Source organism: Heterocephalus glaber, unplaced genomic scaffold (genome assembly GCF_053883595.1).
Source record: "Heterocephalus glaber isolate CG9 unplaced genomic scaffold, H.glaber_assembly_v1.0 deba00001532, whole genome shotgun sequence".
Taxonomy (NCBI): Eukaryota; Metazoa; Chordata; class Mammalia; order Rodentia; family Bathyergidae; genus Heterocephalus; species Heterocephalus glaber.
In genome coordinates, this window is record NW_028258330.1 from 27,614,169 (window position 1) to 27,627,642 (window position 13,474).

Here is a 13,474-nt window from a genome sequence, read left to right on the forward strand (position 1 = left end):
GTTTGATCTCTGGCACCAAAAAAAAAAAAAAAAAAAAAAAAAAGATGTAGGTTCTAATACTGACTTTACCACCTATTAGATACTAGCTTTGGACAAACCACATAACCTTTGTGAACCGGATCTGTAAAATGGAGTTAGAAACACCTTCAGTACTTTAAAAGGTTAGGAGATTAACATATTTCTAAACCTACTCCAAGAATGGTGAAATGCTATTTTAAAAAATTCATTTATACATCTGTGCAATTTCTACCCTCCAAATAAGTACTGGTGGTTGCTTCTTTTCATCACTGGAGCCAAAATAAGCAAGCAAAATCGCCCACTTCTTGACAATTCTGAGCCGTAGACAAAATTACAGGCATACTAAAATAAAATGGGAAACATACCAACAAATGACAAGAGACAAGTTAACATAGGTCTTGATTAAAGCTATATTAAGAATGCTTCCTTAGTCATCTCAGGACAAATTTCTCTCAACAGTTTGGGTCTAGATGTCCTGTAGATCCCTGAAGCCTCCAAGGGTACAACAGTGTCTTTGGCTAAGAATATATTTATGAGGATAATAGAAAGGTGGAGAGAAGTAATATACATCTCTAGGGTTCTCCTTAAAGAGACAAAGCATGCCACAGAACGATGCCAAAACATTGAGAGGGTCAGCACAGTGGCAAAGTCTCAGGTTTTAAGAGTAGAAAACAGCTGGGTTTCAGTCCCAGCTCTGCCACTTATTGACAGGGGTAGTCAAGCTTTCAGCAAGGTTTTTTATCTGCCAAATGAAGCAAAATACTATCTACTTCAAAGGGATACTCCAAGAATTAAGAAAGAATGTATGTAAGGCATCAGGCACATAAAAGGTGCTTAATAAATGAGTAATAGCAGAACAGGCATTAAAAAAAGAAAAAAAGCCACTATCCAACGCTTTAGTGTCTACTCCTATTTAAATCAGGAGGCTTTTCTCTTATGTCAATGGTTCCCATCCATGGCAACTTTACCCTCCCAGAGCACATTTCACAACATCTGGAGATATTTGGTAGCCACCACTAGGGGTACTACTGGCACCTAGTGGGTAGGGGGCCAGGGATGGTATAAAACACCCTACAGTGCATGGGAAGAGTATACCACAACAATTATGATGGCACACACCTGTAATCCCAGCACTTGGGAGGCTGAGGCAGGAGGATCACTTCGAGTTCAAGGCCAGTCTGGGCTACATGTCTCAACACCCCCCCCCCCAAAAAAAAACCCAAACATTATGTGGCCCAAATCATCACAGGGCCAACCAAGACTGAGAAATCCTATCATACAGCTAGCATTCGTTGCTATTCAATCTGAGAAAGCTATTTCCCTTTCTTAGTTTACTCATCAGTAACATGGGATAAATTTACCTTTGGGCCCTACTCCATTAAGCTATAGGGAAGATCAAATGAAACTATGGATGAGAGGCATTTTCCTTATTATACATTTTAATAACATATGCAAAAGCTGGGCACTGACAGTACCATTCACGTACTGGGGAGGGTGGATGGCTAATGGGGTATAATTCTTTGTGTAGGAACACCACCATCCAAAGGGGCCTCTTATCTTCTTGTTTAACTGGAGTGTGGAAGTTCTCATGAATAGAGACAGGACAATAGCATGTCTCAGGGAGAGAGGAGCAAGATGGAGTGTGGGAAGTTGGTGGGTAGAGCACAGTTATCAGAAAGATGCTAGCCGACAGATGTTAGGAAGTGAGACACTGCTTGGTGTATGTCTATTTGAGCTGCCATAACAAAACACCATAGCCTGGAAGGGTTAAAAAAGACAGAGGTGTATTTTCCCATAGTCCTGAAAGCTGGAAAGCTCAACATCAAGTTTCTAGCAGGGTTTGGTAGTGTTCTTCCTGATTTACAAACAGCTGCCTTCTTAGTCGGTCCTCCTACGGCAGTCAGGAAGAGACTACCAATCCTGTCAGATTAGGCTCTACCTTTATGACCTTGTTTAATCACTTCTACAAAGGCCCTATCTCCACAAAGTCTCACTGTGGGGGATAGGGCTTTGACACATAAATGTGGAGGGTGCAATTCAATCCATAATATGCAGGTACACATAAGACCCAGCATCTCAGAGAAGAGGTTCAAACATTAATTTAGTGCTTTTCTATGGGAACATCAACCAACTTTTCCTTTTCCAGCTGCCTTCCAGGCAACTAACTCTTGCAACACTTTCATTTAGGCACCTCTTCAGGCATTCTGTGGACTTCCAGGGTCAGGGAAGGACTGCTTCCTTATTTATGTCCCAGTCCTCAAACCTGAAATCAATCAGGTTACAGGTTTTCAATACTGGCTAATCAAAATCACTTTAGATCCACTTCTTACTCTTGGGAACTTCTTTTTTAAAGTTCAATCAATATAGGCATGGTGGCACCTGCCTACAATTGGAACTACTCAGGAGGCTGAGGTAGGCAGATAAATTGTTCAAGGTGAGCCTGTCTCACCAAAAACTTGTCTCAAAAAAAATAAAAAGGGCTGGGGGTTTAGGTCAGTGGTAGAGCACTTGGATCCTGGGTTCAACCCCCAATACTGGAAAAATAAAAATAAAAAAGTTCAAGCACACCCTAGACTAAGTTAGTTAGGTATCAGTTAATTTACAAGGCAGGTGAGAATAGGCAATTAGCTTCAGAAAGGTAAAAACCTACACTAAGCCTAACCTAAGCCTAGTTAGTGATCAGAATCACCTGAGGAACTGTTTAAAAATACAGATTCCTGGGTCCCACTCCAGATCAACTAAATCAGAATGTAAGGGAGAGGGGCTAGGACACACACCCTCTGTGGTCCATGGTTCTCAACTTTGGCTTCTCACTGGAATTACCTGCCTTGTAAATATTCATTTCTGTTGCTATACACCAGCTTTCCAGGTGCAGACTTTATGTCCTTCCTCCTCTTCATGGCACATTATTTTGGGGATATATAAAACGATGGTACTTCAAGGAGGAAGTTTTCTAGAAACAAGAGGAAAATCAGCAAAATGGGGGTTTAAAAAGTGTGAAGCTTGCCAAAGGAGCAGGAAGTTTGGTGAAAGATATAGGAAGAGGTAGTAATAGAGATGAAGAGGTCACAGGGGTGAAAACTGGGCTGGCAGGATTCAACAGCAAATTAGTAAACACATATAAGGAAGTTGTGAAAGGCCTTGTTCTGAGCACAAAAAGGTAATATGAAACAGCATCTTCTGGTGCCCCCAGCTGCCCCACCCATCTTATCCATCAATTCTTTCCTGGACGCTGTGTACTCATTTGCAGCAAGCTACAAGAATACTTTAATAGGGGAAAATGATAAAGCCGAAAGAATAGGGGATATAAAAGAGGGAATTTCCAACACATTTACTGAACAGAGAGAGGGACAAGAAAGATCATATTGTCATAACTTTTTGATATCTCATTATCACACCATCCTACTTGCTGAGTCCTGGGGGCTGTCAACTATTGCCACTCATCTTGAAATTCTCTAGTACTAACATAAAAATGAAGTTATATAACCGGGATCCAGGCATCCTGATGAAAAACGTGATGTGGACAGAAAGGTCAGATCACAAAATCTAAGAACTTCAGGGAGAGTTTCAGCTTGTGTCATCACTAGTCAGGCACATTAAATTTTCCTTACAGAAATAGAAAGGCACTTAGATTCTAAGGCAAAGGCCACCGTCACACTTCCTTATTTAACTTTTACATGTTATTTTCTTCCTTAACATCTCTATCAGAAAAACAGGGCTGGGGATTTAGTTCAGTGGTTTCGCTGTCTGCTATGCAAGCACAAGGACCTGAGTTCGATCCCTGGTACCAAAAAAAACAAAACAAAACAAAAAACCAGAAAAAATCTCAAAGATAACTTGACTGAATTTCACCTATGGAACCAAAAGTAAGGAACAAAAATAAATAAATGAATGAATGAATGAATGAATGAATAAATAAATAAATAAATGGAGGGAAGACATAAAAGAGTGGGTTAAGAAATGTATTTCGGGCCGGGGATTTAGCTCAGTGGTTCTGCCGCCTGCCTTGTAAGTGCAAGGACCCAAGTTTGATTCCCGGTACAAAAAAAAAAATATCTCTCTCTCTCTCTCTCTCTCTCTCTCTCTCTCTCTCTCTCTCTCTCTATATATATATGTATTTATATGTATATATATATATGAAATGTATTTTTAGGGCTGGGGATTTAGCTCAGCAGTTTCGCCGCCTGCTGTGCAAGCTCAAGGACCCAAGTTCAATCCCCAGTACCAAAAAAAAAAAAAAAAAAGAAATGTATTTTTAAAAGTGTTTTCTACATTCAAAATCAAGCTAAATGTTTTGAGTTAGTTACCAGTCAGATGACACAGAAAATGAACTACAGCAGAAGAAAAGACTTGTATCTATCTCAGTAAAAACAATAGTATTCACCTTATCATTTAGAAGTGGTTTGATCTCTGTGAGTTGAACATCCTGAAGTTCATCCATGGGTACAGATGAGAGTAGAGCTGTCTCAAGAACAAATCAGGAACTCTGAAAGAGAAGAAAAAGGCTTAAGGCTAGGAGTTAGAAACAAATACTAGTCACACTACACCCATTCATTCAAATATCAGAACTTACCATGCACATATCATGCACTGCTCAGTGTGCTAAAAGACTCAAAGTGAAGGCAGGCAGACTCTACAGCAGCCTACCTGGTTCCTGCCTCCTCATATTCACACCCTTGCATAATCCCCCACCCCCGAATATGAATGGGACCTATGGCCTGCTTTTGACATGAGTACTTGCACAGTTATATGAGCTAATATTTTAACATCTGACTTCCAGAGAGATACTGTCCTAGCTCTGAAGAAGCAAGCTGACATATTATGAGAGGGCCACATGGCAGGGAAGTAAGGGCAGCCTCCTGCTGAAAGACAGAAAGAAACTGAGATCCTCACTCCACATCTGCAAGGAAGCTAATGCTGTCAACAACCACATTATCACAGCAGCAGATCCCTCTCAGTGCAGCCAAGATGAGAAGGAGGCCTTGAATGACACCACAACTGCAGCTTTGCAGAGGATCCAGACAACCTATCCTCAACTCCTGACCCATAGAAACTGTGAGATGATAAATATGGTTTTAGGCCATTAAGTGTGGTCATATTTTTATGAAACCACAGATAATTAACACTATAGTCTTTGCCCTCAAGGATTGTGTGTATTTTAGATACTGAAGATGCTTAGTAAGGAACACTTAGAACTATGTTTCTGGAATCAACAATTTGGAGATTAGATTAAGGGGGGTGTAAAAAACCGAAGAACGATGTAGGATAAGGGCTTGAATTAGGAATGGCAATAGAATTGAAGAGGGAAATGAACCAAGGCTAGCTCATGAATCTTTACTGGGGAAACACAGAAGTAAATGAATATGGTAGTCAGCCTCCAAGATGGCCTCCTACAAATCGTTGATTCCTGATATTCACACTAGTGTATAATCTCCCACCCAAATAAATCAGGGAGGCCTATGTAACAAATAGAATATGGTGAAAGGAACAGTATGTGATTTCCAAAGCTACATCACAAGGGCATTATAGTTTCTGCTTCTAGACTATAGTCTTGAATCATTACTTTTGAGGGGAACACGGCCACCATATTGTAACAACACTCAAACAGGCCTCTGGAAGTATACCAGGAGAGCGACCAACATGCCAGTACCAACCTGCTAGTCATGTGTGTGAACTACCTTGCAAACAGATCCTCCAGCCCCAGTCAAGAGTTCAGATGACTGCAATCCCAGAGACCCCTGAGTGCAACCTGAAGCCTGCTTCCAAATCCTGACCCACAGAAACCATGAGAGATAATTCTGTTTTGGAGTGACGTGTTACATAACAATAGGAAAACAATACAGAGAGGAAACAGATTGAGAAATTGAGAGAAGAGCGAAGTTGAAGGGAGTCAGGCAGGGTAATTAGCCAGAAACCCTTTCTCTATCCCACTGTACAGGAAGCCAAGGGGCAAGGCTGCAAACACTGGGTTTTACAGGCAAGTGATTACCACCCCGACTTAAAAGCTCCATGGTTTATCCCTTTTACCATGGTCCTATTTCCATCAAGTCAGGAAAAATGCTCATTCAATGATTTGGAAAATTGCCCATTCAACAACTATTTTATTTATTGGGGACCTGATAGTAGCAGTGAAAAACACTATGAAAGATCTGAAGGAGGGCCTTACCTTCCAGGATCTTACTAGAGTATGGGTTCTAGGACAATAATTCAAAAGATGATAAATAAAAACCGTAAGAGTTAAGAGGAAAAGCAATTATTTCTAACTGATGGGAACCAAGAAAACCTTTAAAAGATATGGTTTTTACAGTACAGTACTGTATTCGCCTAGCATGTGCAGACCCCTGGGTCTGACTCCCAGAGCCACATACACATACATACAAAGGTAGCCAGATGTAGTGGCTCATGCTTGTAAATCTAGCTACACAGGATGCTGAGACAGGAGGATTATGAATTCAAGGCCAGCTTAGGGAATTTAGCAAAACTCTGTCTCAAAATAATAAAAATAAAACCACTGTGGGGGCTGGGGATTTAGCTCAGTGGTTCTGCCGCCTGCCTCACAAGTGCAAGGTCCCGAATTCGATCCCTGGTACCAAAAAAAAAAAATAAAACAAAACAAAACAAAAAAATCAGTGTGGTGGCACACACCTGTAATCTCAGCACTTGAGAGACGGAGGCAAAAGGATCACTGAGAGTTTGACACCAGCCTGGACTACATAGTGAGTTCAAGGCCAGCTTGAGCTACATAACAAGACCCTGTCTCAATAAATGAATAAATGAATGAATGAGTGACCAGGGATGTAGCTCAGTGCTAAGGTCCTGGGTTCAATCTCTAATATTAAATTTTTTTTAAAAAAAGATATTAGGCACAGGCACAAGGACTTGAGTTCGATCCCTGGTACCAAACAAACAAACAAAAAAGATATTAGAGGGGCCGGGGATTTAGCTCAGTGGTTCCACCACCTGCTTCGAAAGTCCAAGGTCCCAAGTTTGATTCCCGGTAACCCCCCCCCCCCAAAAAAGAAAAAGATATTAGTCTACTGCAGATGCTTGATTCATGATAGGGTAATACCCTGGTAAACCCATTGTAAATTGAAAATACATGTAAGTTGAAAATGCATTTAATATACCTAATCCACTCAATGGCATAGCTTAGCAATGCAATACACTGTAGAGTATCAGGTACTAAACTGCACCATTATATGGCTCACAAGAAGCTGTGGCCTGCTGCCTCAGCCCTACATGGCTAGAGAATACAATACTGTAGATTGCTAGTCCAGAAAAAGATCAAAATTAAAAAAAAAAAAATCAAAATTCAACTTGGGCATACAGTCCAGTGGTAAAGTACATGCCTAGCATGTGTGAGGCTATGGGTTCAATCCACAGCACTGAAAAAAAAAAAAAGAAAAAGAAAAAGCGTGACCTAACTAGAAGCTACTCTTTGTATTCCCTCACTTTATTTATTTAATTTTAGACAGTACTCAAGACTGAATCCAGGGCCTTTTCACAGAGCTTACTACCAGTCTTTTAAAATTTGTTTTGACACAGGATCTTGCTAAATTCCCCAGGCTGGGCTTGAATTTGCAATTGATCCTCTTGCCTCAGTCTCTCAATATGCTGAGATTACAGACATACACTACCACACCCATCATATTTTGTGCTTATTAATCACACAATAAACTGTGGCTGTTTTTCATTTGGACTTTACTATCATCAGGGGTTTTATGGGGGGGGGGGCTAGACAAGGTCTCACTAGGTAGCCTAGGTTAGCTATGAACTCTTGATCCTCCTGTCTTACCTTCCCAAGGGCTCTATATTTGCCTCTGCTAAAACTAAGGACTGGGATGGAAGGATTACTTTTCACTTTCATACGTTCTGAGCTTCGTAAGCATATATTCTTTTGTTTGATTTTTTAGGACAGTGTCTCACTAGGTAGCCTAGACTGGCTGCGAACTCATGATCCACCCGCTTCAGCCCCCCAAGTGCTAGGATTACAGGCATGCACTACCACACTCAGCTTATTAATCAGTTATTTGAAGTGGCAATTTTAAAGATTTTTAATCCCAGGCCGGGGATTTAGCTCAGTGGCACCGAGCCTGTCTTGCAAGCACAAGGTCCTGAGTTCGATCCCCGGCACCAAAAAAATTTTTTAATCCCTACTATAAAAGCAACATATACTCACTTTAGAAAATGTAGAGATCATGGAATAATGAAAAGGTGTTTAGTTTGTCTATCTAAAGATAACCATTTTAGTCTATTTCCATTTGTTCTTTTTTTCCATGTAAAATGGTGATTCCCTGAAAGTGTTTCCAACCCACCTGCTTTATTCTCACTTTAATTCACTGATGGAAAAGCAGGACACTACAGGATATTAATTATTCAAATGTAACTCCTTTGTGGGTGGGCCTGTCAAGGAGCCTTGAGGCCTGAGGAAAGTCTAAGGTCCAAAGTGACAGGCATTTGCATAGTATTCCCCAATTTTTTTTTTTTTGGGGGTACTGGGGATAGAACTTGGGACCTTGTGCTTTTGAGGCAGGCAGTGGAACTATGCCCGGCCCCTATTCCCCAATTTTTTAAAGATGAAGAAAAGTGCAAAATTTGTGCCAGCAAGCACTTAAAAGCACAAATTAAACGAGAAAGCTGTCCCTATCAGCTGGGCTCAATGCAGACTAAGGTAAAAAGGGTGGTGAGAACAGTAAGCTGCTCCAAGATGACTTAGGAATTGAAAACAAGACACCAGTAGATATTCACCTTCCAGATATTAATGACCTAATGCATTCTTCTAGAAACAATTTTTTCCCGCAGATCTTACTGTCTTGGGCCCTTGCCAATGAGCAGTTTTATAACATCTATAAGAAAACTAAAATCACATGGTGGAAAACTTCATTTCCAAATCCCTCAGCTGCAGATTGGCTCCCTCCTGGGATTTACGGCCTGAAGTTCCAGTGTCTGCACAAATGATATCACTGCTAGGTCCCCTCTTGGCACAAAGGGCTAGTAATATTTTGAAAAGGATAGTAGGGGTTTTATAAACTGCAGTAGACAACAAAATGTTTACCCTCTTTCCTAGCCTAATAAGAAAGAGGGAAGGCTGACAAGTATGTGAAACCCAGCTATCTTTGAGAGCTTGTTTAGACGTTCTAGCAGGGAAGCAAAGCTACTTATATATTCTTGACCAAGGAAATGGTCTTCCATCTATCGGACGTGGTCATCCTCTTCAATTGAGCCTGCAACTTCAGGAGCAACACACACGAAGTGGTGACAAAGGCAATATCTACCTAGCCAGCCAGATTAGCCTGGTGATCAATGGGGAATCAGATGTCACAGCCAAATTCCCCTCACATCCCCCAGCTATGCTGAAAGTGAAGAAGGCAAGGAAAAGGGGAAAGTGTGGGATCAACTCTGTTCAGGAATTCTCTATGCATCTTAGGCAAATCTTCATAATTCTTTCAAGAAGATATATTTGTTCTTAAAATGAGAAACTTAGGCTCAGAGAACTTACGTTTCCACAAAATCTTACATCTAAGGAACAGAGTATGGATTTTGTTTATTTTGTTCTTTGGGGTTGTTTTGGTTTTTTGAGACAGGGTCTCGCTATGCAGCCCAAGTGGGACTTTAACTCTAGATCCTCCTGCCTCAGTCTCCCAAGTGCTGGGATTACAGGTGTGCACCACTATGACTGCCTATGGTAAAAATTTTAAAACCTTAGCTTTCCCCCACTATACAATAATGTCTATGCCAGGCCCCACCTGCTGGTTATAGGAACCTGGGCAAGTTCCTTCCTCTCTCTGACACTGGGGCATCCTCTCATCTGCAGGTAAAGGCAATGGATGCCCAGCACAATCCTGTACATACCAACAATGAGTCAGGCTCCCTAGAAAGGAAGGTATGAGTCACCAAACAGGGACAAGGGCCCTCATTATCTTAGCAGTTAGCTAAAAGCAAGGGGAATATAGGATGAGTAGAGAAAATTCCAACTATTACTTGGTAATCAGTTCCAGAAGCAAAGATTAGTCATCACCTGTTAGAACAGTGTGCCTCAAACTTTAATGTACAGCTGGGGATTTAGCTCAGTGGTACTGAGCCTGCCTTGAAAGTGCAAGGTCCTGAGTTTGATCCCAGGTACCAAAAAACCAAAAAAACCAAAACTTTAATGTATAGTCTCCTGGGACTTTTGAGTTCTGAGGGATGGCAGTCTTACATGTGACCTCACTGCTAAGGAGAAGAGATTAACAGAGATGAAGAATCTAAGGCTTAATAGTACCCATCTTTAATAAAGACAGTGAGGTAGAGAAAAATTCTAATAGTTTTCATCCTTCCTTCTTCCAAAAAGAATTTCAGTAAACTAGATGAGATTTTAAAAAGATTCAACAGGCCAGATCAACTAGAAAGGGAATATAGTGAAGAGCAAGAAAGGTAACAAGGGTCTAGCAGGCTACTGGAATTATAAAATGCAAAGAAAAAGGGAGGGGCTAGGGGTTTAGCTTCAGTGGTAGAGAACTTGCCTAGTATGTGCAGGGACCTGGGTTTGATTCCTAGCAGCACACTAAACAATGTTTCAACAGGGTCCAGGGATTTACCTCAGTGGCACCGCGCCTGCCCTGAAAGTGTGAGGTCCTGAGTTCGATCTGTGGTACCCCCCCAAAAAATGTTTCAACATATGGAAATAGGGTATTTGAGAAAGAGTAACACAGAAATTGATGAAAAACATCAATTTAAGTCAGGAATGCAAGAGGGACCACAGCACAGGTAAGAGAATTAATGTTATAGCTTGTATCTAGATCTCCTACCAAAGCCTCATACACTTATAGGTGGGGCTTTTTGGAGGTGGCTGGATGTAGGGTATGTGAGTATAGATTAAGAGTGTGTGATAACTGCATCAGTCCACTGATTGGTTTAGCATAGTTCTAGGTGTGGATAATGGGAAGGCCCACCTGGGTATGGCACCACCCAATAGGCTTGTAACCTGGATGGAATAAAAGGGAAGGCAGAAGGAAGGTTGCCATGCCATGAGCTGTTTCTCCCCTGCCATGCCGCCCTGCCTCAGAGCCAGCTATGGACTGAAACCTCTACAAACTATGAGCTAAAATAAACCTTTCTTCCTTTAACTTGGTGTTGGATATTTTGTCCTAGCAGTGAGGCAGTAACTAAGACAATTAATAAGGTGGAAATCTGTGGGCCATGATCAAGTCACAAACGAGCCGCTGCAGGCTCTTCGCCAGTCTTGAACGACAAGTCAATAATGGAAATGACAGCAGAACCAGTAGGAGACAGACAAAATGTTCAGAGACACAGAAGAAAACCAGAAAAATAAGGTCAAAGAAGTTGAAGGAAAAGAGATGTACACAGAAGGGGAGAAAGATGATCCAATGCTGAAGAGAAGGAAGACAATGAGGACAAAGAAAGGGCCATTAACTTCTGACAGAGAAAGTCAACCCAGGAAAAATGAGGTAGAGTTCCCTGGGCTGAAAAGCCAGTAACTATGTAGATCACCTTTTAGAAACAGAGAAACTGACATTTCTGAATTAAAGTGCAAACAAAAAATGTTACTAGGAGGCCAGGTAGGATATCATTTTCTGTTTTTGAAACAAGGTCTTACTATATAGTCTAGACTGGGCTTGAACTCACTATGTAGCCTAGGTTGGCCTTGAATTTGACTCATTCCTCCTGCCTCAGCCTCCCAAGTGCTAGAATTACAGGGTGTATCACCACACATGGGGAAGACATCAGTGTTTTTGTTTTTTGAGACAGGGTCTCACTATGTAGTTTAAGCTGTCCTTGAACCTATCATGTATCCCAGGCTAGCCTAAAATTCAGTGATCCTGGGCCAGGGATTTAGCTCAGTGGCACCGCACCTGCCTCACAAGTGCAAGGTCCTAAATTCAATCCCCAGTACAAAAAAACAAAAAACAAGGGGCTGGGGATTTAGCTCAGTGGTGCCACTGCCTGCCTCACAAGTGCAAGGACCCAAGTTCGATCCCCAGTACCAAACAAAACAAAACAAAACAAAACCTCACAGCAATCTTTCTGACTCAGCCTCCCAAGTATTGGGATTACAGGTGTGTGGCACTATGTCCAACTTGGCATCAGTGTTTTTTTGACAAACAGAAGGTCAGCACTGGGAGGGCCTTTAAAGATCATCAAGGCTAGTGACTTTTATGTTTTGCACAAAATCTTTGAAATAGCAGAAAAAAGCATAGGGTCTCTGCTGAAGTGGCAGTAAGACTACCAGGTCTCTGAAAAACACAGTAAAAATCTAATGATAGGATGTAGCTCAGTGGCACCACGTCTGCCTGACAAGCGCAAGGTCCTGAATTTGATCCCTGGTACCAGGGGGAGAGATCTAATGACAGGGCTGGGGATGTAATTCATTGGTACAGCGCCTGGCTAGCTAGCATACCTGAAGCACTGGGTTCAATTCCCACAGCCTCAAAAGTAAGTAATAAAGCCTAATAATACAGAGTACAAACTTTTGTTCACTTAGAGAAAATGGATGTGTGGAGATGTATAGATTCTTCCAGTCATGGAAAGAACCCATAAGCACATCAGGGGTGGACTCTACATTTAGTGATGCTGGGCAAAGCATTTTCCCTTTCTGGGGCTCAGTTTCTCCATCTACAAAGGAAAGATGACAGGCAAGATGGCCTTTTTGGTGTCTGATAGGGCTGACATTCTGTATAACCCAAAAATTCCATGTAAATGTAGCTTACATTCTTCCCAAGGTTAAGTACGCACACCTCGTTGCCAACTTATATGTCCCTCTATGCAATCCTAAGAAGTCACCCAGTTATCAAGCTGGGGAGGTTCAAGGACTTCCTAAAAGTTGCTCCACAAATCATCAAAAGGGTGCACTAGGTCTGACGCCAGGGACAGTAGAGTCTTATGTTTTTTATCTCACCCTGCACTGTTCCATTTAGTCAGACAAAGCTCAAAAAGATTGCCAATGCCACTTTGGTTTGCTAAAAAAAAAAAAAAAGATCAAGAATAATAAGTGTTGGCTTTCTAAACTACAAGCCACCTTATTCTGTAGTTTTCTCCCATAACCATAGTAATTTGTTACCTTTGACTTTGTGCCAGGATGTGCTGACACCAGGCCACTAGTTTGTATTCTAGAGACAGAGGCAATCACTTTTGGTTTTGGCAAGATTGCAGACAGAGTACCAGAACAGAATTAAGGCAGAAAACACAGGAGGCAGGCACACCAGGGGAGAATGAGCTGGAAAGAGTCAGCTGGAGTTAGGCTTAAAGCATTTATGGCTCAAAGATGCAGGAAGTAACCAGGAGACTGGCCAGGAAGGTTGTCAGCACAGTGGTTATGGCAAGCAGATTCACACCTTCCCATTTTACCTATAAACACTGGATAAAAAAGCAATTCTTGGGCCAGGGATTTAGCTCAGCGGCATAGCACCTGCCTGGCAAGCACAAGGTCCTGAGTTCAATCCTCAGTACCAACAAACAA

General features: G+C 41.6%; 1 protein-coding gene across 4 annotated transcripts in view; it reads right to left on the reverse strand.

The window, feature by feature from the left end:
• The window catches only part of Ndrg3 (NDRG family member 3), an 81,154-nt gene that overhangs the window by 56,207 nt on the left and 11,473 nt on the right, over window positions 1-13,474 (reverse strand). For all 4 annotated transcript variants that reach the window (XM_004867826.3, XM_087189133.1, XM_004867824.3 and 1 more), the window contains exon 2: window positions 4,403-4,504. In XM_004867826.3, coding sequence (XP_004867883.1) covers window positions 4,403-4,459 — 57 coding nt within the window. In that variant the 5' untranslated portion in view covers window positions 4,460-4,504. The remainder of the gene's footprint in view (window positions 1-4,402; window positions 4,505-13,474) is intronic.